We start from the raw sequence: 26,129 nt of genomic DNA on the forward strand, positions 1-26,129 counted from the left end.
TAGCTGGGGCCGCAGGTGGTGGTTGGGAGGAAGTCTCATTAGGCCCTGGGCAGCAGGTTCGTCAGTTTCTTTAATGGAAATCACAGACCTGGGCACAAAGGGATGCTGCATGTCATAGCTGTGGGGAGGGAGGAAAGAGAGGCAGGGCACTTTTTAAAAATCTCACAAGGGGGCTGGAGAGATGGCTTAGCAGTTAAGCGCTTGCCTGTGAAGCCTAAGGACCCCGGTTCGAGGCTCGGTTCCCCAGGTCCCACGTTAGCCAGATGCACAAGGGGGCGCACGCGTCTGGAGTTCGTTTGCAGAGGCTGGAAGCCCTGGCGCGCCCATTCTCTCTCTCTCCCTCTATCTGTCTTTCTCTCTGTGTCTGTCGCTCTCAAATAAATAAATAAAAATTAAAAAAAAAAAATCTCACAAAGACAGAAAAAACAAAAGAAGGGTGGCTGGACATGGTGGCACATGCTTTTAACCCCAGACAGAGGAAGGAGGGTCGCTGTGAGTTTAAGGCCACTCTGAGTCTACATAGTGAAATTCAGGTCAGCCTTGGCTTGAGTAAATTCTCTACTTGGCGGGGGGGGGGGGGGGGGGGGGGGGGGGGAGGGGGGGGGGAGAGGGAAGAAAAAGAGAAGGGTGGATTTGGAGGGAACTGAAAGTATCTGTTGCTAAAGCAAAAACAGAAAAAAAAAAAGTCATGAACTCTGGTATGGTCTTGAACGCAAGTGTTGTGGGAGGTGGAATGCCATTGTCCCCACACCTCCAAAGGGACCCAAAACCGCCTGGATGGACTCCAAGTGTTCACGGGAGTAGGCAGCACATGGGACTTCTCATCCTTTCTGGAAGGAAGAAAGAGAAGGAAGAGAGGCAAGGAGGGAATTTGGAGCAAAAGCACTCTTACAAAAAAAAGTATAATACGCTAGCTGGGTGTGGTGGTGCACCAGCCCTTGGAAGGCTGAGATACGCTGATCACAGTGAGTTCAAAGCCTGCCTGCGCTATAGAGTGAGTTCCAGGTCAGCCTGAGAGAGAGTTAGATCCTGTCTCAATAAATAAATAAATAAATAAATAAATAAATAAATTGACTGCCTTATTAGGTTTTTCTAGCACCCACAAAATTCAAGTTACCATATACTGCTTTCCTTTAACCTTAGCACCCACCCACCTATCTAAGGTTTTGCTTCTCAGCCCACACTCTCCCCAAACCTCTTCCTTTCTCATCCCCTGTGTGTGTTGTTGCTGGGCAGTTTGGGGCGATGGCTGTTCACTCCACTTGTAGGTGTTGCTACATTGCTAGTAGGTTGGAGGGGATCTGGATGTTTCTTGGGCATCTATTCTCTGAATGTTACATCTAGGCTGGGGTAGATAAAATTTTGAAGCTATTTTTTTTTTTTTTTGGTTAGGTTTGGGGTTCACAATAGGGGACTGAGACACACAAATTCTTGGGCCCAAGTTTTATGTAACACCAGCCAAGACAGTGGTGGGTTTGGAGCAAGAAAGCAAACCACCCAGTAGAGGAAGAGAGTTGTTTCTAAGCCCTTTGGGAGGGGGGGAGCATAAGCCTATGTGATGTGGGACTTTTTTGTCTGGATCTGGATTCTGTGGCCACATATTAGGGTTCCTGCTTTTAGGGAGGTGAAGTTTGGGTTGCTAGCTCCTCACTTAGCGCCACATTGAAGCCCTGGATCAGTAAGGTTTAGTCAGTTACCTTAACAGTAGATAAGGATTGTCTGGTCCAGAATATACCCTAGGAATGCCTTACCATTAGTGCAGTAATAGCTTTCATTATTCAATATTGAAAAAGACCGAAGTTATTTCTGTGGGAGAGATCATCCTGGCAATGTTAGCTTCACAGCCGTCTGACACTCCCTGGGCTCATGAAATCTAACCTTTTTTTTTTTTTTCCCTTGAGAGTCACTGTGAACTCTGAGCATACGCCTGCCTGCTTGAGACAGCGTCGTCGACTGGCTTAGCTTGTGGGGACTGTCAGAGCCGGCCCAGGGTCTGAGGCTTTCTTATCAGCTCACAGCAGAAGTGAACAGCCCCGGGTTGAGGAAACTGTGGCTGGACAGGCAGCAGAGCAGTTTTGCTTCTCCCATTCTGTCCCACCAAGTCCCTGTTGACTGACTGCTGAGCCTGTCAACAGCTTGAGCGCCTGAAGGGGACAGGGACCCAACTGCGGCCCTCTGTTCTGTGGGGATGTTGGGGCAAGCTGTCCTGCTGGCAACCCTGCTCCTCCAGGGGCACGGGGGACAAGGTAAGGAGCCCTGCCCTGGTGTCTGGTGGGGACTGGCATGGGCTCAAGGTTGTGCCCATCTGTGAGATCAGAACCCAGAGCCTCTGATTAGGTCATCTACATGGTCACTTAGGATCTAGGGAGCAAGAGGAGGGATGGGGGAGACTTTGACTCCCCGTAAGTAAAGGACAGACTTCTGCGGATCTGGATGATGTGTTCGCTGGGATGTGGCATCAACATGCCTCTCTTCTCCCTCCCTGAGGTGCAGCTCCATCCTTGGTCCTGAGCTTGCTCTTTCAACCTGTCCATGGCATCCCTCAAACCCACATTCTCCTCAGTGCTTTCCTCACTGAAAAGGCCGGCACTCCACCTTGCAACCCTGATCTCATTCTACTGGAAATCTCCCCACGTTCCTCATCTCAGTCTTATCTATCACATTGCTTATCAGTTATTTTAGTTTATTTATTTTTCACTCTAGACTCCTCTTTAGCCCACTAAGACTAGGCCTTTAATCTTTTGCTCACTACTGTATTGTCAAGTCTAGAACAACATCTGGCTTAAGTAGCCTCTCAACACATGCACATGCGTGCGTGTGCACACACACACACACACACACACACACACTACATTCACTTGAAAATGTTTTTAGGGCTGGAGAGATGACTTAGTGGTTAATGAATTCGCTTGCCTGCAAAGCCAAAGGACCTCAGCTTGATTTCCCAGGATCCATGTAAGCCAGATGCAAAAGATAGGGCATGTGTCTGGAGTTCCTTTGCAGTGGCTGTAGGCCCTGGTGTGCCCATTCTTCCTCTCTCTCTCAAATAAATAAATAAATAAATAAAATATTAAAAATGTATTTATTTGCAAGCAAAGGGAGAGAGAGAGATGAGAGACAGAATGGGTGCGCCAGGGCCTCCAGCCACTGTGAAAACGAGCTCCATATGTATGCACCACTTTGTACACCTGGCTTCACATGGGTACTGGGGAATTGAACTCAGGTCTTTAGGCTTTGCAAGCAATACATTAATGGTTGGCATATCTCTCCAGCCCTCCTCCCTGCATTTTTTTTTTTTAAGGCAGGGTCGGATTTGGATGGAACTCACTCAGCAGCCTAGGCTGGCTTTGAACTCAGTAGCTCAGACTCCTGAGTTCTGGGACTTAAGGCATATTTATTTCCACAGTAACACTTCCTCTCTGTCTCCATCCCCCCTCCTCGGAAGCTGGGGTAAGCAGCTCTGTACCAGGCACTAGGCTAGATATTGAGATCAGTGAGGAAAAAGCCACGGCATATGTGTTTGGGGAGACCTGCTGGACCAGAAGGACGCAGCAATGTCGCACTAATTATCTCTAAGGGTTGCAGTGGCTTATGTGGATTGTGTTGCGACTCTTGCATCTTGGGGAGCTGGGTCTGGTTGTTACCGCTCTGTGGGGATCCAGGGAGGCTCAGGGAGTCATTTTCACTGATCTCTTCCTCATGGCATCTCCTCTAGGAGGGTGTGAGTGTAGGAGGAGTTAGACACAGGAGCAAGATTTGGGCTCAGAGGACCCAAAGGGAATCCAGTTCTGCTGAAATCACTCTAGAGGTAGGCATGCAATTGTCTTTAAAAACAATTCTTTTAGCTGGGCAGGGCTGTGATGGTGCATGCCTTTAATCCCAAAACTCAGGAGGTAGAGGTAAGAGGATCACAGTGAATTCATGGCCAGCCTGGGACTACACAGTGAATTCCAAGTTAGCCTGGACTAGAAGTGAAGTCCGACTTCAAAATATTACTACCACCAAAAACAAAACAAAACAACAACCAACCCGCCCCCCAAAAAACAAACCAAACCTAAATAAAACAAGAATAACAAAAAACAAGAACAACCACCCCACCACTTTTTTTTGTTTGTTGGTTTTGTGAGGTAGGGTCTTGCTCTAGCCCAGGCTGACCTGGAGTTCACTATGGAGTCTTAGGGTGGCCTTGAACTCACAACAATCCTCCTACCTCAGCCTCCTGAGTGCTGGGATTAAAGGCATGCACCACCATGCCCAGCTAAAAGCAATTCTTATTGAAACATGGTAGGCGTACAGAAATGTGAACAAATTGCAAATGCTCATCTTAGTGAGTGATTGTAACTACCTCGAAAGCACCCCATGCTCACTCCAGATCATTGCCCCTCCCTCTTCCACAAACATAAGTAGCATTGTAACTCATAGGTTAGTTTCACCTCAATCTAAGTGGAATCACATAGTATGCACTCCTGCCTTCTTTTGCTCAGTATCTTATGAGGTTTGTATATTACTGCCTGTAACCGATCACTTCCATGGCTATGGCTATGCAGCACTTTATCTCATACCTATATCATAATTTAGTTTTTATTTTACTGATGAGCATCTGAGCTGTTTCAAACTTTTTTGTTGCTATTTTGACAATGGGCTATAAGCCTGTTTTACATACCTATTGGGTATATTTCCAGGGTAGATTCTGTTTTCTGAAGTGGTTGAGCCAAGCAATGCATGGGAGTTCCATGTTGCTTCATTGAAGCTGGTTTCTGTTTGTTTTTCTTTTCCTTTCCTTTCCTTTCCTTTCCTTTCCTTTCCTTTCCTTTCCTTTCCTTTCCTTTCCTTTCCTTTCCTTTCCTTTCCTTTCCTTTCCTTTCCTTTCCTTTCCTTTCCTTTCCTTTCCTTTCCTCTTTCTTTCTTTCTTTCTTTCTTTCTTTCTTTCTTTCTTTCTTTCTTTCTTTCTTTCTTTCTCTCTCTCTCTCTCTCTCTCTCTCTCTCTCTCTCTCTCTCTCTTTCTTTCTTTCTTTCTTTCTTTCTTGAGACAGAGTCTCACTGTATTCCAGGCTGACCTGGAACTCACTACACAGTCTCAGGGTAGCCTCAAACTCACAGCGATCCTCCTATGTCTGCGTCCTGCGTGCTGGGATTAAACACACGCGCCACCACGCCCAGCAAGGGAAGCTTCTTTCTTACTCTGTGGGCTTCAACTGGGCAATGAAATTGCAGTGATATGGAGTCTGTGAGCTGAGTGGTCACACCTAAGGATCCACACCTCTGTGGTGTCTCTGATATTATGTACAAAATCCCAACGTTAGACCCACTTTGGAGAGCTAAGTGAGAGGTGTTATGCAATGAATTAATTAAACAGAGTCATGCAACCCTTACTGTGTTCTGAAAACCATGCAAGATTTTGTGGGGCAGCATGCTGATTCTATCCTCAAGAATATTTAAAAAGAAAAAAGAATACTTCACCTTGGCATGCCTATGCACACAAACAAATAAGTAAGTAAGTTATATGTATATCTTATTTACATATATACATACATACATATATATAATTTCATTTTCTTTTTATTTATTTGGCATTCCCTCCATCCATAACAAAAGCTAAATGTATTTTTTAGAAAAGAATATTTTAGACAGGAGCTTGGGTCATGGTTCAGCATACCTCCTTGCAAAGGCTGCCGGCCCAGGGTTTAATTCCTTCACACCCATGTAAAGCTGGATGCAGTTGAGCCAGGCGAATCTGAAAGCTTGCCGGCCACTTAAGTTGCAGTCCGGAAGTTTGTTTACAGTGGCAAGAGACCCCATCTCAAAGAAGTTGGGGCACGGGCACCTTGACGTTATCCTCTGACCTTCACGTGTGCCATTGCCCAGGCACACGCACATACACATACACAGGCACAACTCCACGAGAATACGGAAGTCAGTTTCAGACATGTGAATAGGTGAATGCCACAGTAACTTTGAGGGAAGGTGGCTCAGTGTCACTGACAGGCAAGATACACTGGGAGCAAAAGGGAGCTGAGAAGATGGAGGCTCCCTTGGTTGGGGACTCCAGGGAAGTGGCCTTGAAGACAAGAGATCAGCAACTGGGGCTGAAGTAGCAACCCAGGCAGAGGATGCATCCTGAAGGAAAACCCAAGGTCTGGGCAAAGACGTGCAGGCAAACACAGCGGTTGTTTAGAGAGAGCTAACTCAGAGAGCTGAGGAGTACGCATGGGTTAAGCCTTTGATAGTTGGGAAGGAATTGGCTAGTCTGAGGCATGGAGTTATTGTGGCCAGTATGTGGAGCTAAGTTGAAAGGATTTTTTTAAAGGTGGAGTCTAACTCTAGCCCAGGCTGATACGGAACTGAATGTGTAGCCCCAGGCTGGCCTCGAACTCATGGTGATCCTCCTTCCTCAGCCTCCCAAGTGCTGGGATTCAAAGCGTGCATGGTGAGTTTGTCTTGACTAGTGCTGGCCCTGCTCTGATACTCTGCAGATCTTGGCTCTGTTCCCGTAGTTCTCAGCACTGACCACCTGTCTTGTTTGCTTTCCGAAGCTGGGTATGTAACACAAACCCAAGCTCAGGGAAACCTCAGCCTTCTTTGGTCGGTTGGTGAAAATTACGCTCTCCCTCCAGTTCTTCCCTGCCCATCTCCATAGGGGCTCTGGCCTCTCCCTTCCTCTGACTAGTAGGTCCAGGTTGGAGGAAGCTGAGCAAATGCTGGTCCCCTCTGGGCTGCGAGGCTGCCACTCCTCTGGAAGGCACCGGGCTGGGTGTTGCTCAGATGGTCCCCTTGACCATCCTCTGTCCTTGCTGTCCACTTCTTCCTGAGGCTGTGGCAGAGTTCGCAAGCTGGCTCCTGCCCTTCCTCTGCAGACTTACTGCTCTGCCTCATCCGCTCTAAACCACAGGAAAAGAACACCCACGGCTTTGAGCAGAAGCAGCCACAGAGGCTGTGGCCTTCTCTGACCACCGGAATCTGCTGTGGCTCTCTCTCTGAGCACCCCAACTCCTCTGCTGCCTTGTCACTGCTCACTTTAAGCGTGTGGGGACTTGGTTATTTTCTCTCTTCTCTCCCTCTCTTGTTATCTTTTTGTATTGGCATTTCTTGTTTCCTCTTTTGGCATGTGCACTTCTGGGACAAGAACCAAGGCCTCTCTGAATCAATCACAGTTCTTGCCTCTCCACTGTGTCCACCACACCTTAGACCTTTCCAGCCCATTCAGAAAGTACACTCAATTGTCTTTCTCCTTCCTTCATTGGATTGCGTGGGGGCTATGAGAGAACATCCAGTAACAGAGAGGAAAAGATTCATAGCCTCTAAGCCCAGCTGGGCTCTCAAAGTTCTGGAATTCTTGTTTCAGGCCCATAGCATCTTCATTCCCCCTAAAGTGACTCTGACCTACTACCATGTCTTCCAGGCCTTCCTTCTCTTTGAAAATGAAAGCTTGGGTTAGGGTGCTGTGGTTGTTTAAATTGAGTATGTTTCTCATAGACTCAGCTTTTTTTTTTTTTTTTTTTTTTTAGGTAAGGCTCACTCTAGCACAGGCTGACCTAGAATTCACTATGTAGTCTCAGGTTGGCCTCAAACTCACAGCGATCCTCCTACCTTAGCCTCCTGAGTTGCTGGGATTAAAGGTGTGCACCACCAAGCCAGGCCATGACTCAGGTGTTTTATTAAAGCTTGTAACTTGGATTTCTAGCCACCTGGATGGAAAAAGTATAACTGGGAGTGGATCCTGGGGTCCAGCCCTAAGGTGTGTTTGGGGGTGGATCTGAATTTCAGCCTAAAGTGTGCAGAGAGGTTTTGAACTCTAGCTGTGCTGGTTTGTGGTGCTGGCTGTTTGGTGGTGTCTCTCTGCTTAGATTTAGGAATGGGAGCCAGCCTCTTCTGCCACTGATGGAACTGTCCCTGGATCTGTAAGCTTGAAATAAATCCCTTCCTCCCATAAACTGTGTCTGATTTGGATGTTCATTTCAGCAACGTGGAGTTGACGACAACAGGAGTCTTCCAACCCTTCCCATACTCCCTAACGCCAGTGCCAATCTACTGTGTCTTCTCTCACAAACAGCCCCGTGGAGAGGGCATGATGCTTTCATTACTCTGTTCCTGCCAGCTCTAGTTTTCCACTCTTAACTCATCTCCCTCCCATTTGAAGACCCAAATGATACTTGGGAAATCTTCCTAGTTCCTTTTTTCCTTTTTATCCCCCTTCTCCTCTCCTTTCCCTTTCCCGCCTATATCTTTTCCTCCCCCCACTTTCCTCTCCTTTTCTTTCCCTCCCTCCCTCCCTCCCTTCCTCCCTCCCTCTCTTTCTCACTCCCTCTCTTCCTTTTTATTCCCCCAAAGGTAGGATTTTACTCTAGTCCAGGCTGACCTGGAATTCACTAGGTAGTCTCAGAGTGATCTTGAACTCATGGTGATCCTACTCCCTCTGCCTCCCAAGTGAACATTAAGTGCAGTGTTTTCAGGGCACTTTGGTGAGAATAACATATACATTTAGCCAGACAAGAGCAGGCTTTATACCCATAAAGCTCATGACCTCCCCTGCCATAGGGTTTTTATTAGGTTTTCAGTACCAGGCATGTATTCCCTCCCATAGACTGGGCCTCCTGTCCAATTAGATAGCAGTTGGTTTCCCCTAGAGCAGACATGCCACTATTGCACTTGTTCAGTCATTTGGCCTGTCTGGCCAAACTTGAGGCTTCTGGTGCCCACTGTTTTCACTGCTGATGACGTCTGTCTCCCATAGGGCTACATGTTGTGAAGTTGTTTTCTAGCTTTTAGTTGGCTGGTCTACAGGGAGAAGGTTTTCTGCTCAGCACCAGCTTGATTTCTCAGTGACCTTGCCACCGGGACATGTGAGATCTTCAGTGGTAGGGTCTTACCATCTGTTTCTCATAAGAAACCAAGGGTCTTCGGGCTGGAGAGATGGCTTAGTGGTTAAGCGCTTGCCTGTGAAGCCTAAGGACCCTGGTTCGAGGCTCGGTTCCCCAGGTCCCACGTTAGCCAGATGCACAAGGGGGTGCACGCGTCTGGAGTTCATTTGCAGTGGCTGGAAGCCCTGGTGCGCCCATTCTCTCTCTCTCCCCCTCCATCTGTCTTTCTCTCTATGTCTGTCGCTCTCAAATAAATAAATAAATAAATAAGCAAAAAATTTAAAAAAAAAAGAAACCAAGGGTCTTGGCAATAGTCTGTAATTTTTTGGAGGCAACAGGGACCTCCCTGGCCAACAACTCACTGGAAGGTATCCCATCCCTGGCAATGAAAATGTTCTAGTAACAATCTATGGCTTCTGGATGTGCCATTATTCAAAAAAGTAGGTTTTCATATGTGTTATTCAGAATATCTTGAATTTTGATTGACCCTCACCTCCACCCTTCTAACAAAATCTCTTCCCCCGGCTACTCTTAGGCCTTTCCCCTCCCTGTAATCTGTTCTTACATATATACGATACCATCCCCTTAAGCCCTTCCCTCTCCTCCCTCATTTATAGCCTTTTTCTAGCTTACTGGCCTCTGCTACTGGTTTTTGGTTCCAGCTCACACACAAGTCTATACATTTATAGCTAGGATCCACATATGAGAGAGAACATGTGATGTTTGGCTTTCTGGGCCTGAGTTACTTCACTTAGTATAATCATTTTCAGATCCATCCATTTCCCTGCAAATTTCATTTTTCTTTACCACTGAATAGAACTCCATTGTGTAAATGTACCGCATCTTTATTATCAGTTCATCTGTTGAGGGACATCTAGGCTGGTTCCATTTCCTAGCTATTGTGAATAGAGCAGCAATAAACATGGTTGTGCAAGTATCTCTAAGGTACAAAGAAGAGTCATTAGGATATATACCTAGGAATTCTGTAGCTGGATCATATGGTAAATATATTTTTAGCTGTCTCAAGAACCTCCACACTGATTTTCACAATGGCTGTACCAGATTACATTCCCACCAACAGTGTAGAAGGGTTCCCCTTTTTCTGCATCCTCACCAACATTTATTGTCATTTATTTTCTTGACGGTAACCATTCTGACAGGAGATGGAATCTCAAAATAGTTTTGCATTTCCCTGATAGCTAAGGATGTTGAACACTTTTTTAGATGTTTATATGCCATCTGTATTTCTTCCTTTGAGAATTCTCTTCTTAGTCCCATAGCCCCCCATTTTTTTTTCAAGGTAGAGTCTCATTCTGGTCCAGGCTGATCTGGAATTAACTATGTAGTCTCAGGGTGGCCTCGAACTCACTGTGATCCTCCTACCTCTGCCTCCTGAATGCTGGGATTAAAGGCGGGCAACACCACACCAGGCTGTTTTTTTAGTTCTTTGTGTATTTTGGATATTAATCCTGTCAGATGTATAGTTGGCAAAGATTTCCTCTCATTCTGTAGGTTGTCTCTTTGCTCTATTCACAGCGTCCTTTGCTGTACAAAAGCTTTGTAATTTCATGAGATCCCAGTGGTTGATAAGTGGTTTTACTTCCTGAGCAATTGGGGTTATATTCAGAAGGTCATTGCCTATGCCAATATGTTGAAGGGTTTCCCTTACTTTTTCCTTTAGCAATTTCAGAGTTTCAGGTCTGATATTAAGATCCCTGATCCATTTGGACTTGATTCTTGTGCATGGACAAAGACAAGGATCTATTTTCATCCTTCTACACATAGATATCCAGTTTTCCCAGCATTACTTGTTGAAGAGGCTGTCTTTTATCCAATGAATAGTTTTGGCAGTTTTGTCAAAAATCAGATGGCTGGGGCTGGAGGGATGGCTTAGTGGTTAAGGTGTTTGCCTGAAAAGCCAAAGGACCCAGGTTCGATTCCCCAGGATCCATGTTAACCAGGTATATAAGGGGGCATATGTGTCTGGTGTTCATTTTCAGTGGCTGGAGGCTCTGGTGTGCCCGTTCTGTCTCTCCTTCTCCTCTACTTCTTTCTGTCAAATCAATAAAAATAAAATATTAAAAAAAATCAGATGGCTGTAGCTGCCTGGATTAACATCTGGGTCCTCTATTCTGTTCCACTGACTACATGTCCATCTTTGTGCCCACACTATGCTGTTTTTGTTACTATGGCTTTGTAATATAGCTTACAATCAGGTATGGTGATACCACCAGCCATATTTTTGTTGCTTAAAATTGTTTTGGCTATTTGAGGTTTTTTTGTGCTTCCAAATGAATTTTAGGTTTTTTTTTCTATTTCTGTGAAAAAATGCCTTTGGAATTTTAATAGGGATTGCATTAAATGTATAAATTGCTTTTGGTAAGATTGACATTTTCACAATATTCATTTTTCCATTCCAAGAACATGGGATGTCTTTCCATTTCCTTGAGTCTTCTGCAATTTCTTGCTTCAGTGTTTTAAAGTTCTCATTATAGAGATCCTTCTCTTCCTTGATTAAGTTTATTCTAAGGTACTTATTTATTTTTTTGAGGCAACTGTGAATGGAAGAGATTCCCTGATTTCATCCTCTGCCTGCTTGTTGTTAGTATATAGGAAAGCTGCTGATTTCTGTGTGTATATTTTGTATCCTGCCACATTGCTAAAAGTGATTATCAGCTCTAACAGTTTGCTGGTAGAGACTTTAGGGTCCTTTATGTATAGAATCATATCATCTGCAACTAATGATAATTTGATCTCTTCATTCCCAATTTGTATCCCTTTTATGAGTATCTCTTGCCTTATTGCTATAGCCAAGACTTCCAATATTATATTTAATAAAAGTGGGCACAGTGGACACACTTGTCTTATTCCTGAATTTAGTGGAAAAGCTTAAAGTTTTTCCCCATTTAGTATTATGTTGGTTGTAAGTTTGTCATAAATAGCCTTTATTATATTGAGATATGTTCCTTCTATTCCAGTTTCTGTAGAACTTTTACCAGGGAAGGATGAGGATTTTGTCAAATGCTGTTGCAGTCAGGTTCACATTGCTGGTAGAAATCACCCAACCAAGAGCACTTGGTGGGAAAAAGAGGATCTATTTTGGCTTACAGACTCGAGGGGAAGCTCCATAGTGGCAGGGAAACGATGGCATGAGCAGAATATGGACATTAACCCCTGGCCAACATAAGGTGGACCATAGCAACAGGAGAGTGTGCCAAACACTGGCAAGGGGAAGCTGGCTATAACACCCGTAATATACTCCCCCCAACAATACACTCCCTCCAGAAGGTGTCAATTCCCAAATCTCCATAAACTGGGAACCTAGCATTCAGAATACCTAAGTTTATGGGGGTCACTTGAATCAAACCACCACACATGCCTTTTCTGCTTCTATTGAGATGTTCAGGTGATTTTTGTACTTCAGTCCATTAATATAATGTATTACATTTATCGATTTGTGTATGTTGAATGATCCCTGCATCTCTGGAATAAAGCCTACTTGGTCAGGGTGAATAATCTTTCTGATATATTCTTGTATTCTGTTTGCCAATATTTTATTGAGAATTTTTGCATCTATGTTCAGGAGGGAGATTTCTCTGTAATTATCTTTTTTCTGTCTTTGTCTGGGTTTGGTATCTTGGTGATGCTGGCTTTGTATAAGGAGTTCAGTAGAATTCCTTCTCTTTCTTTCCTTCTTCCTTTCTCTCTTTTTTTTTTTTTTTTGAGGTAGGGTCTCACATGACCTGGAATTCACTATGGAGTCTCAGGGTGGCCTCGAACTCACGGTGATCCTCCTACCTCTGTCTCCCAAGTGCTGGGATTAAAGGCATGTGCCACCACGCCTGGCTGCATTATATATATATATATATTTTTTTTTTTCTTTTTTTAATATTTTTTGTTCATTTTTTATTTATTTATTTGAGAGAGACAGACACAGAGAGAAAGACAGATAGAGGGAGAGAGAGAGAATGGGCGCGCCAGGGCTTCCAGCCTCTGCAAACGAACTCCAGACGCATGCGCCCCCTTGTGCATCTGGCTAACGTGGGACCTGGGGAACCGAGCCTCGAACCGGGGTCCATAGGCTTCACAGGCAAGCGCTTAACCACTAAGCCATCTCTCCAGCCCTGCATTATATATTTTTTAAAAGTTCCTCTTTTCTTACATTCTTGCCAGAATTTGTTGGGTTTTCTTTCTTTCTTTTTTTTTTTTTTCAGTCTAGATATTTAAGTAATTAATTTATTTGGGGTGGGGGAGGAAGCAAGAAAATGAAAATGAGCATGCCAGAGTCTCCGGCCACTGCACACAAACTTCAAATGCGTGCATCCCCCTGTGCATCTGGCTTACATGGGTCCTGGGGAATCGAACTGAGGTCCTTAGGCTTTGAAGGCAAATGCCTTAACTGCTAAGCCATTTCTCCAGCCCCTTGTTGGGTTTTCTTGATGATAGCCAGTCTGATTGGGGTAGGATGCTATCTTACCTGATAGTTATGGATGTTGAATAGTTTTAAAAGTATTTATTGTTGGCCCCACCTCTTAATAGCCCACTGATGAAGTTAGTGCCCTCATTATCCAGCTACTTCTCAATAGTGCCACCACCTGGGGCCACGCCTTCAGCACAAGAGTCTTTTGCAAGGGACACTTCACATTAAACTACGATGGAAGGAGTCATATCATACCTGGTGTTCATAATGATGTGGTTAAAAATTCATTCCCTACAAGCTGAGTATGGGGACACATGTATATCATTCCAGTTACTTGGTCAATGTACTGAAACCTTGACTTAGATATGGAGGGAGAGAGAAAGAAAGGAAGGAAGATAGATAGATAGACAGATGGAGAGGGCAAGAGAGAAAGAGACTAAAGCCAAATCAAATGTATTTTAAACTCTAATTTTTTTTTTTTGGGCTTTTAGAGGTAGGGTCTCACTGTAGCCCAGGCTGACCTGGAATTCACTATGGAGTCTCAGGGTAGCCTTGAACTCATGGCTATCCTCCCACCTCTGCCTCCTGAGTGGGTCTCCTTACCTATAAAATTGAAGGTAAGACCCTCATCAGGTTCTTGTGAAACTAAGTACTTCAAGCATGTTTGAAACCTGTTTGTTCCATAGTAAGTAGTCTAGCTATTATTATTGGTCTATGTTTCCTTTAGACAAGAGGACAGAGCTTGGGGAGAAGTCGAGGTAGACAGAGGAAGTTCACTTTAAGTTTTTCATAGGCTCAGGGCTCGTTACACTTGCTCTCATCTTATGAGCTTAAGAGAAGTCAGATGCAACCTCTCACATTGCTCAGCCTCACACTCTTAGCTCCTTTCAGCCTGGGTTTTCTTTCTTAGAATGCCTAGATAACACTGAAATCGTGGTTGGCCTCTCCGGAAAACCTCTCCATCTGTGGCCTACTAACCCACCCACAGGGAGCGAATCTGTTCTATGGAAAAAGCGACGGTCTTCACATCCAGCACATTATGAATGCCTGAGTTCAAATTCTTTGGGTGAGAAAAATTCATCCTTGGCATTGAGTAGAGCCAACAATTTAGCTTTTCACATCAAGGCAGCAACACCACAGGACAGTGGTTTCTATGTCGTGGAGTTCACCAACAGTTTTGGAAAAGTTTGCACTATAAACTTCGAGGTTTCTATATTTGGTGAGTTTCCAGCTCTGCTTCTTCTGTCCCTCGGATTACTATTGAACTTGTATTTCCTGAACCTTTCTGACCAGAATCTCTGCTTGCAGATCATGTTGAGAAGCCCCGCCTGGATGGGCAGGGGAAGGCCCTGGAGGAAGGGAAATGTGAAGTGTCTCTGTCCTGCTTGGTCACCAGAGATGACAATGTGACCTACACTTGGTACAGAGGGAGCAAGTTGATCTCGACGCAGAGGAACTTTACCTACCTGGAGGGGCGGACAGATGCCAGCGGCCTGCGCGTGTACACCTGCAATGTTAGCAACGCTGTCAGCTGGGCGAGCCACACCCTCAGCCTCACCCAGGCCTGTCTGAGTGTCTCTCTGAGTAAGTGGAGCCCTTTGGGCTGTAGCAGGGGCTGTGGTGCTGGACCTCACGACCAGACTCATGCAAGAGAGACTCGGGTGTGAGATCACCTGGCTCCCTTGCCCCTGCCCTGTGCCCATGGCTCTTCCTCCACAGAGGCCTGGCCTCTGCACAGAGCATCTATAAATACAGGCATGTCTTAGTCTAGGGAGAATTGTATTTTACTCTTCTACTGGAGATGCAAGATTTTCCTCCACATAGGGCATGCCTGCTTCTTTGGTGAGTTCTGTAATGGCTCTGACCATTTTTTTCTTCGGATGAGAGACTGTTGGAGACCTGATTCTTTCTGAGTGACATAGCTTATAACCTCAGGCCAGGGAGCTTTCTGGGAGGCAGCGACACCCTGGATCAGGGGGAAGATCAGGAAAATGACAAGGTACCTAGGAAAGTTCAGTATGTATTACCTAATCCTGAGAGTGACCTGAGTCAAGTTGGTATCAGTGTGAAATTAGACAAGACTTAATGTGCCATCAGCATGGGAATTACAGTAAAACCAAACCCAGCCTGTGTAGGCAGGCTCTGTCCTGCAGAATCTTACAGCAAGACTGGGGCCACAAAACTGAGTACTTTTGGAAAAACAAAAGAAAAAAAAAAAAAACAAAAGAAAGGAAACAGGAGCGAGACAATGTGTAGTGACAAGACCACTGGGTTTTGGATTATGTCAAGTATGGCTTCATCATTCACCTACTAGTTCTGGGAGTTCAGGCAAATTCATTAACTTGTGAGTTTCATTTTTTTTTTTGGGGGGGGTTGAAATGGAAGTGATAAAATAAGTACCTCACAGGACTGCTGTTAAGATTAAGTGAGGCAATGTTTGTAAAGAGCTAGTTAGAGCCGGGCGTGGTGGTGCACGCCTTTAATCCCAGCACTCGGGAGGCAGAGGTAGGAGGATCACCATGAGTTTGAGGCCACCCTGAGACTAAGTAGTGCGTTCCAGGTCAGCCTGGGCTAGAGTGAGACCCTTGAAAAACAAAACAAAACTAACAAACAAACAAACAAACAAACAAAAAGAGCAAGTTGGTTGGCGCCTGTGACACTATGTTCCTCCTCCTCCTCTTGCTTGATGTATTATATATACATCAGGGTGTATGTGTTTCCCAGGAGAGTATGGCAGGAGCAGGCAGCCACAGTCCCATTGTCACATCAGTAGGGAAGAAGTAGCAAAAGCAAGGGGTTCTGGGCTGTCACACTTCAAGGCCTGCCCTCAGTGACATACTTCCTCAAGCAAGGCTCCCCCTCCTACAAGTTCCAAAAATTTCCCAAACACCTCCACCAACTGGGGATTAATCATTCAAGTCCATGAGTCTATGGGGGGCAGGTTACATTCAAACCACCACAAAGATATAATGGAAAACTTGCCTGGCACATAGGTATCCAGTGAATTAAAAGCAATAGATAGATATGACAGTTACTGGGCAAGATGCTTTACATATACCAGATCATAGAATTAGCCCCATTAGTAGATAACATTACCTATATACCTTTTGTTGTTGTTGTCGAGGTAGGGTCTCACTCTAGCCCGGGCTGACCTGGAATTCACTAGGGAGTCTCAGGATGGCCTTGAACTCATGGTGATCCTCCGACCTCTGCCTCCCTAGTGCTGGGATTAAAGGCGTGCACCAGTACACCCGGCCCTATGTACCTTTTTATAGGCAAGAAAATTGAGGGTCAGAGAGTTAAATTAGCAGCACAGATCTTCTGGAATTTCTAAGCTGGATCATCTCTATCAGATATTAGTATCTACAATGTTGGCATCACTCAGGAAAAGTGACCTAACTAAGCAGAGGGACAACACTGGGAAATTCGTAAGATGTGAGATCAGCCACTAGGAAGGAGAATGGGCCTTGAGTGAGCCTCTGGGAGGCAGGAAGAGGGAAAGAAAGGGCTCAGTCCTCCTCCCTTTTATATCTCTCAGAATCCAGATTTCTGCCCTTTCTCGTGTCCATCATAATTCTACTCATATTGTTTCTCGGCACCCTCGCTTGCTTCTGCATGTGGAGGAAGAGGAAGCGGTCACGTAAGTGGAAGGGTCCTGAAGGGTGCTGTTGCCTGAGGCATCGGGACCAGAGGCTTGGCCCAGTATGCTGGGCTCCTCTACTGGAGGAGGGCTGGGCTATATAGATGCATGGGCGGCGGAGGACAACCGGTGACCTCAGGGTCTTTTCTTCTGCTGCTGTGGTGGCTGCAGGGGAGTCCCAGAGTGGTCCCGAGCTGTGGATGTGCCCACAGGCACTGGGTTTGGTTGCGAATCTCCCAGCTTGGAGGCGGGTAGCGGTGGCTGCTTTACTGAGTTCTCTGTGTATCCTGGGATCAGCGCTAATCTGCTGGCTTTCTAGGGTCATGGTTTAGGATCTTGGCTGTCTGCGGTAGACTAGGTTCTGTGAAGTGGAAGCCTGGGCAGGAGACCCTGTGAAGGTTTCTGAAGCTCTGTTCTTGGTTTTCTTTCTTTCACAGAGACCAGCCCCAAGGAAATCATGACAGTATATGAAGATGTCAAGAACATACAAATGAGGAAGAATCAAGTAGGGCATTCTAGGTCACGGGGGGGACAAAGAGAACTGGACAGTTGTCCTCTCAAAGTGATTCTCAGCCCTCTTTTATCTCTTTCCCTGTCAGTTTCATAGTTCTGGCCCAAGAGGAGAAGGGGCAATCCAATGGAACAGAGAAGTGCAAAGGGGGGTGCTGGGGGGGCTGGTGTTGACCTGCACCGGTACAGAGGGTTGGAACACAACAGAAACCAGCAGCGAGGAGAGCATCTGCCAAAGTCTCATCATGACATCCCCACTTCTGTCAGGTCTCACCAGCAGGCTGAGGGCCAGGAGGAACAGAACCTTCCTGAGCACACTACTTCTGGCCATATTCTCTCTAAGACCTTACCTTCGCAGCTCCCTTCATCAGTTAACCAGGCTGCACAGCAAGAATGGCCAAAGCATAATTGTTTAGGAGCTGTCTTGGTGATCTGCGTTCATAGCCAGTTGGGAAGGAGAGTCCCAAGTCTGGCTGAGGTACTGGAGAGGGCAATCAGTCTGGTACAGAGCCAATAAGCCGGAGGGCTCTTTCTTCCTCGGGCCACTTCTTTCCCTACTTCTCTTCAGGACAGGAGCCAGCTCTTCCTGTCCCCCAGGGGTATAGAAGAGGAAGAAACTGCAAAGGGTCTGCAGAGGCCTTTATACTGTGCTGCTGGCTAAGGCAGGATGTGGTGACAGGGCCAGGGGGAAGGTCCAGATGGGTCAGACAGAGCTGGTGGGAGGGTGGTGGAACTGGGCAGGAAGGACCCTCTCCACTCCTGTGCCTGCGGCCTGGTTGGAGAAGATCTACGCAGCTCTTCCACTCTGGTCACAGAACAGACAGCTTCCCTCAGGTTTATTTCCTTCATGGAAATGAGGGGAGCTCTTCTAGCCCATTTCCTTGTCTCTGCAGTGAAATACTGGGGAGCGAAAATCTAAAAGGAGGGCTGGAGAGATGGCTCAGTGCTTTAGGTACTTGCTTGTAAAGCCTAAAGACCCGGGCTCAGTTCCCTAGTTCCCACATAAAGCCCGATGCACAGAGTGGCACATGCACCTGGAGTTCCTTTGCAGTGGCAGGAGGCCCTGGTGTGCCACTTCTCTCTCTCTCTGCTTACAAATAAATAAATTAAAAAAAAAAAGAAAATTAAAAAGGAGACCATGTCTCTCACTATTATCAGGTTTGAAAGCACATGCATCTACCTATACTCGCTGATGCCCAAATGCCTGCAAAAAATACCCATTTCCCCTCCAAATGAGCACATGTAGAAGAGGCCTCAAGTTGCTGGCCTCCTTCTAGCTTAGGGTTCCTCCCTGCCTGGCCTTAGCCATCTGGTCTGTCCACTGTCGCCAGGTTCTGGATGAATGCCTACATCTCAAGTTTCATGTGGTCTCACTTTGGGACCCAGCTCTGACAGTTTTGGAGTCAATTCACACATATATGGACAGAAGAGAAAAGCCACAACTTCTTTTTCATTGTGGATGTCCAAGACCTTCCAGCTGCCAAGATGGGGAACATTTCTCTGCTTCTTCTTGCTTCTGGGAAGTTCAGCTTCCACTTTGTCTAATGAGCCCTCTGGCCTCTTTGGCCACTATCAGTGCCCTGACTGGCCCTGTGGTCTCTAGGACATGCACCGTGTCGTACTGCCATCCCAAATCACCCGTGGAACAGGCATGAGCAGGCAGGGAAGGCAGGAAGGGCCATGTGTTCCCTAGCCTTGGCCTTGGGCCCAGAGCTCCCCCTAGCACGATAACGCTCTGGAGCTGGTTTGAGGCCAAGGGCAAGCTGGTTATGAAGGCTAGATCTTGAGAGGGGCTTGAGAGCTGGACAGATTGCTCAGTAGTTAAGGCACTTGCCTGCAAAGCCTAATGACCTGAGTTCGATTCCCCAGTACCCACGTAAGCCACGTGCACAAAGTGGCGCATGCATCTGGAGTTCATCTGCAGTTGCTACAGACCCTGGTGTGCCCATTCTCATTCTCTCTCTCTCTGCTTGCAAATAAATAAGTAAATAAAAAGTAGGGAGGGGTTTTAAAATTGCTAAGTCTTTTTTTTTTTTTTTTTTAGTATTTTTATTTATTTATTTATTTGAGAGCGACAGACACAGAGAGAAAGACAGATAGAGGGAGAGAGAGAGAATGGGCGCGCCAGGGCTTCCAGCCTCTGCAAACGAACTCCAGACGCGTGCGCCCCCTTGTGCATCTGGCTAACGTGGGACCTGGGGAACCGAGCCTCGAACCGAGGTCCTTAGGCTTCACAGGCAAGCGCTTAACTGCTAAGCCATCTCTCCAGCCCTAAAATTGCTAAGTCTTTAAGATGTCTAGATCCTGTGAATTTCAGGGCCCTGAGGAAAAAGATTCAGATCACAAACTTACCTAGTGCTCTGCCTATTATCAGTGGCTATGCTGGCAAATTTGCTCCAAAAGCCAGTAAAGGCAAAGAGGGGGTTCTAAAGCACCAAAGGAGGGGAAGGGACAAGGAATCCCTTGGGCTGTCTGGATCCTGTGACACTGAATGGCTCCATGCTGCTGATACTAACTATTCCTCTGTCAATTATTCTTTTTCCTATCTCTCTTCATTCTGGCTCTCCAGTGATGAGGCTCTCCTCACTCTTCCCATCTTCTTCCTCATGGGGGAGCCTAGACAGAGCTGTTGTCTACACCGGTTGACCATGTCCCTTTACTGCTTTTGTAGACGCAGGAGCAGACGCAGGAGCAGACGCAGGAGCAGTCACCCCCCGGAGAGACAAGCACTATCTACTCCATGATCCAGTGCCAGGTACCCTGTAGCCTCTCTAATCTACTCATTCCAGTGTGCAGGGCTTCCAAAGGTCTCACCCCGAATTTCCATCCTGGAATAGCAGAATGAAATGTTGGTGCTCCATGGGGCCAAAGGACAGCTTAGCCTCAGGTTCAGTTCAAGTTGTTTGACAAGATGAGTGTGTCTCTGCAGTGTCCTCGCAGCTCCTCCTTCCACACCTGCCAGAAGGTGTGGGTCGGATTGTAGAACAGTATTTTATTATTTTCTTTTAGAGAGAGAGAATGGGTGCACTAGAGCCTTTCAGCCACTGTGAACGAACTTCAGATATGTGCGTCCCCTTGTGCTCATGTGTGACATTGGACACTTGCGTCACTGGCATCTGGTTACATGGGACCTGGAGATACAAACCAGCATTCTTAGGCTTTTCAGGCCAGCACCTTAACTGCCAAGCCATCTCTCCAGCTGAGAACAATATTTTCTAAAAAGTGTTTTAATTCTCCGGGTGTGGTGGTGCACGCCTTTAATCCCAGCACTCGGGAGGCAGAGGTAGGAGGATCACCGTGAGTTTGAAGCCACCCTGAGACTACATAGTGAATTCCAGGTTGGCCTGAGTTAGAGTGAGACCCTACCTCAAAAAATCCTGCAATTTTTTTTTTTTAAATTTATTTGCAAGGAGAGAGAGAGTGAGAATGGGCTTGGGTGCACCAGGGCCTCTTGTCACTGCAAACAAACTCCAGATGCGTGAACCCTTTTGTGCATCTGGATTTTCATGGGCACTGGGGAATTGAAGCAGGGCTGTTGGGATTTTCAAGCAAGTGCCTTAAATTGCTGAGCCATTTCTCCAGTTCAAAAATGGACTTTAGGCTGGGCGTGGTGGCGCATGCCTTTAATCTCAGCACTCAGGAGGCAGAGGTAGGAGGATCACCGTGAGTTTGAGGCCACCCTGAGACTCCATAGTGAATTCCAGGTCAGCCTGGGCTAGAGCTAGACCCTACTTTGAACCCCCCCAAAAAAAGACTTTAACCAACCTCCCCCCACTTAAAATTTTTTTTTACAACTTTTGTTGTTTTCTCTCTCATTCTATTTAATCAGGGCCCTTGTCCTATTTATTCCTGCTGTCCATTATAACTATTTTTATGAAAATAATAGATGTGTACTGGCTTCTTCTTTTTTTTTAAATCTCATTTAGACTTTACAATAATGTCTGGTTTCTTTCTTTCTTCTTCTTCTTCTTTTTTTTTTTTTTTGTTTGGTTTTTCGAGGTAGGGTCTCATTCTAGCCTAGGCTGACCTGGAATTCACTATGTAGCTTCAGGGTGACCTTGAACTCATGGCAATCCTCCTACCTCTGCCTGGGATTAAAGGCTTGCACCACCATGCCCAGCTCTCTATTTTCTTTGAATTTACATGGCAACCTGCTGACGTTGTCTGATGAGCTCAAGGCCATAATGATTTCCAAATTTCCATCCTACCTCCCCTGCCACGCCTCTACTATCCCGAGAATACAGGAATTTCCCCATGAACCGGAAAGGCATACTCTAATATTGACAGCTAAAGTGACTTGATTGATGACCAAGGCAGGAGTTCTCGGCCAAGGGAAAATACCTCGTGGTGGACAGTGAGGAAGTTTCTGATCGTGCATGGTGAGCGCCTTACTCACCGAGCCATCTCCCCCAGTCCTGCAGAATAGCTTAACAGGAAGAGCGTTCCCTGCCCTGGAGGACACATCTGGTCCAGAGAAGGAAGGCATGTTACCAAAGAGGGGCATTGATTTGTTAAGGAAGCCCTGGAGAATCTTGGGTTTGAATTCTGCTTCTACCGTATATAATATATCGTACTGGGGCTTTTTACATTTTTGTAACCTCATCAATAACAGGAGACACATTCTGGTCATTTCTATCTTATAGGAGTGATATAAGGACTAAAGGAGAATGCATGTGTGAAATAAGTGCTCAACAGATAGTAGCTAGCAGTTATTACCAAGAGGGTTGGACTAGCATTCTGGTCCTGACCTCCCCGCTGGTCCAGGCTTCTTGTTAGTGACATTCAGAGCTTCTATCTGGGCTAAGGTTTGAGGCAGAAGAATGGAAATGACAATCTTAAGAAATACTGGGTCATTGTTCCTCAAATATGTTTATTTCTCTTCCATTAGTCTCCTTCTACATCACAAGACTCTGCAAATACATTATATTCAGTAGTCCAGTTTTCCAGGAAGGTGAGTCTCTTCCTCTGGCAGGGGGGCGCTATTGATGCGGGGGTGTACTTAGTGTGTGTATACTCGGGTCTGCCTGTGTGTGTATGTGTGTGTGTGTGTGTGTGTGTGTGTACAGTATGTGTGCATGTGTGTCCCAATGAGTTGTCCTCCACCCTGAGCAGCCGTGCAGCTTCTATTAAATGACTGTAACAACATGTAAGGGGCCAATGAGGAGAAATGCCTTTCTAATTCTGTCTGGAGCAAAAAAATAGTTCTAAGAGTCAAAGAACAATGGACTATAGGACTTCGTTAGACTTTTTGTGATTAGTGATGTATAGGGACAGAAAAGAGGCATTTTGTGCAGACAGACCCTTAATCCTTAGTAGGCTAGCTGAGGTTATGATGAATGATGCAGGAGAGGCGTGTGAGGCAGGGGTGAGTAAGGGGTTGCGGCCCGGAGCTAGTGTGACTACACTAGAAGGATACTGGGCTGACCTTTATGGTCAGTCACCCACAGGTGGAGGTTCCTGGACAGAGGCAGCCGTCACGGTCCACTCAAATGCTGATCCAAGTTCAGCTCATAGCTTTTGTGTGGACCTGGCACTGCAGACTTGGGACCCGAGGCTCGTGCTTGTCCTTTTAACTGGTGTGGGAGAGGATGGGAAGAGTGCATTCTCTGTGGCTGGAACCATGGTATGGAGCCATAGCTGTCTAGAGTGGATGGGCAGTTGGAATTCCATAACACCATGGAATGTATGCAGGTCTGTGATTGGGTGTTTAAAGGAACTTGGGGGAAGTTTGCTAACTTTCCATTCACTTTCTTCCAATGCTGCAATATGAGGACATATAAGTGTTCACAGGTAGCATGTTTACATGACTTATTATACAATATTAAAAAAATTCTACATGTTATCGAAAGTACGTCCAATGATTCACAAACCACTGCCTTCAGGTCATGTGCTAGGGCTGACATTTATGTATGTGTCCGAATTGCTTATATTTGGGGGTGTGTTGGAGAGATACATGGTTTGAGGTGATATGTCCATTTAGATAGCCTGAGGGATTGTGTGTGTGTGTGTGTGTGTGTGTGTGTGTGTGTGTGTACATTAGGAATGTGTGTTTGGATTTTAGTGGTATGTGGGTATGGGATACATTCATCTTTGGCTCAGGAACATTATATCATAGGTCAGAATGCAATTGTGCTTCCCTGGAGACCATAAGCAGCACTGTTAACTCCTGGGATAGATTCTTTTCACTTTCTGATTGAAGAAAGCTTAAGGGGCTTCTGAGCCTTGGCTGTACTTTGGCATATGACATCTTTTCTCTGGAACTTAAGCGTTGTTGGTCCTCTGAATTTCTAGTCTGTATCCAAGAAGAAGAACCACAGTCCTGCCTTGAATTGCACTGTGTATGAAGAGGTAAGATTCCAGAATGGCTTCTGAGTGGGTTTAGTGTTTGTGAACGTCCCTGAGATATAGCCATTAGGGCATACTTAGGCAAAATATACCCTCCACCCGCAGCTGTAGGGATTTTAGGGACCGTGTAAACCAAATCTTCATTTTTTTCCCCCCAAATCTTCATGTTTGAAACAAAGACACTGAGGTCCTCAAGGAGTGAGAGTCTAATTCAAGGTCATATTATGAATTGAAGTTTGACCTTTGGCCAGCTTAGGTTTTAACTTAGGCCTGCTCCCAAGCTGGTTTCATAGTTATAGGTTGTCAACTAGATATCCCCTTTAAAGGGTGTCTGTGGGGAGGAGGAAGAAGAGGGTCAGAGAGGGGGAAAGAAGTGACTCTAAATGACTTTCTAAGGTTAACAAGCCATCAGCAGCCATTTCAGAACGTGTGATCTTAAGCCTCTGCTGAGGTGGACATTGTTCAAAGGTGATGCCAAATCTGGTAGTTAAACTGATGCCATTAGGCCTGAATGGGAGAAAGAAAGAGAGCCTCAACATTTGTTGGGGATTTTAAAAATATATTTTATTTGTTTGTGTGTGTGTGTGAGAGAGAGAGAGAGAGAGAGAGAGAATGGGCGTGCCAGGGCCTCCAGCCACTGCAAATGAACTCCAGATGCATGTGCCCCTTTGTGCATCTGTCTTACCTGGGTCCTGAAGAATTGAACCGGGATCCTTTGGTTTTGCAGGCCAAACTGCTAAGCCATCTTTCCAGCCCCCTTTTAAATTTTTATTTTTTTATTTGTTTATTTTTGGTTTTTTCAAGGTAGGGTCTTACTAGCTCAGGCTGATCTGGAATTAATTCACCATGTAGTCTCAGAGTGGCCTCAGACTCATAGCGATCCTCCTACCTCTGCCTCCTGAATGCTGGGATTAAAGGTGGGGGCCACCATGCCTGGCTTATTGGGGATTTTGCCAGTGTGTCTGCACATGGATTATTTAATGTTCACAGAATGCTATAAGGTATATATATATATGGTATATATAGCCATATATATATAAGGTATATATAGCTGCTGCCTCTCCAGTGCTGGTGATAGAAGCCGGGTCTTGGGTAGGCTAAGCAAGCAATCTACCATGAGTTCTTTTTTTTTTTTTTTTTAAATTATTTATTCGAGAGTGACAGAGAGAGAAAGAGGCAGATAGAGAGAGAGGGAGAATGGGCGAGCCAGGGCCTCTAGACACTGCAAACAAACTCCAGACGCTTGCGCCCACTTATGCATCTGGCTAACGTGGGTCCTGGGGAATCGAGCCTTGAACCAGGGTCCTTAGTCTTCTTCATAGGCAAGTGCTTAACCACTAAACCATCTCTCCAGCTCTCTATCTTCAGCCTCTATACTTCCAATTTACATCAGAGAAGTTAAGGTACAGACAGCACCCTGCTGTTAGCCTCATCTGATAATCCCCTAAACCCATGGTGTGATGAAAATGCTGTCTTTTTTTTTTTAAAGTATTTTATTTATTTATTTATTTGAGAGGGACAGACACAGAGAGAAAGACAGAGAGAGAGAGAATGGGCGCACCAGGGCTTCCAGACTCTGCAAACGAACTCCAGATGCGTGCGCCCCCTTGTGCATCTGGCTAACGTGGGACCTGGGGAACCGAGCCTCGAACCGGGGTCCTTAGGCTTCACAGGCAAGCACTTAACTGCTAAGCCATCTCTCCATCCCGAAAATGCTGTCTTTAGTCAAAGGAGAGGCTGGGTGGGTACCTGTGGGGTTTTTTGCTATTTGGTGAAGGCCCAACATTCAAGTCAACCAACCAGTCCAGAGTAGATTGGATGGGACAAGACAGCGTGGAGGACCGTGAAGGGCAGGGGAAGAAGCATGATCATTAACAGAACTCGAGCAGGAGGAACTGAATTCAAGTCCTTCCTTTACTTCAAGCTAGTCATAGGCTCCGAGTTTTTCTCTCAATCTAGAGAACGGGGGTAGTAACCTATACCCACATGGTTCTTTAAAGGATCTTCCAGAGTGAAGACTTGACATTTCTTCTTTCCTTCTGCAGGTTGGAAAGAGAAGCTCCAAAGCCCACAACCCTTCCAGACTGAGCCGCAGAGAACTGGAGAGCTTTGATATTTATTCCTCACTGTTGTAGATATTCTCGCTGCTCTTACACATGAGCATGGATTCTGGAAACCGGACAAGGGGTGATGTCCCATGAACCTCTAAGGAGCAACTCCTAGTCTGGAGGGAATATACAAATGTATTCATGGCGTATACTTTATTTTGAAAGACTTTTTTTCTTGAGACAAGATCTCATATAGCCCAGGAGGGTCTCAAGTTTGCTATGCAGCTGAGGATGACCTTGAACTCTTG

General features: G+C 45.9%; 1 protein-coding gene across 2 annotated transcripts; it reads left to right on the forward strand.

The window, feature by feature from the left end:
• The first annotated feature begins 1,929 nt into the window (after positions 1-1,929).
• On the forward strand, positions 1,930-26,129 carry Cd244 (CD244 molecule). 2 transcript variants are annotated; one of them, XM_045139009.1, is made up of 9 exons: positions 1,930-2,246; positions 14,189-14,497; positions 14,587-14,862; positions 16,817-16,918; positions 17,356-17,423; positions 20,100-20,183; positions 22,317-22,379; positions 23,720-23,776; positions 25,819-26,129. In XM_045139009.1, exons 1-9 carry the CDS (start codon positions 2,189-2,191, stop codon positions 25,906-25,908), a joined length of 1,107 nt encoding a protein of 368 aa, XP_044994944.1. In that variant the 5' UTR covers positions 1,930-2,188; the 3' UTR covers positions 25,909-26,129. The 2 variants fall into 2 exon arrangements, with proteins under 2 accessions (XP_044994944.1, XP_044994949.1); XM_045139014.1 differs by lacking the exon at positions 16,817-16,918.

Source organism: Jaculus jaculus, chromosome 1 (assembly GCF_020740685.1).
Source record: "Jaculus jaculus isolate mJacJac1 chromosome 1, mJacJac1.mat.Y.cur, whole genome shotgun sequence".
In the NCBI taxonomy this organism is placed as follows: domain Eukaryota; kingdom Metazoa; phylum Chordata; class Mammalia; order Rodentia; family Dipodidae; genus Jaculus; species Jaculus jaculus.

Coding starts and splice junctions, on each gene's coding strand:
- Cd244 (XM_045139009.1), top strand. CDS start 2,189: ATGTTGGGGCAAGCTGTCCTGCTGGCAACCCTGCTCCTCCAGGGGCAC. Junction 2,247..14,188: donor CCAGGGGCACGGGGGACAAG/GTAAGGAGCCCT, acceptor TTTCTTTCTTAG/AATGCCTAGATAACACTGAA. Junction 14,863..16,816: donor CTGTCTGAGTGTCTCTCTGA/GTAAGTGGAGCC, acceptor TATATCTCTCAG/AATCCAGATTTCTGCCCTTT.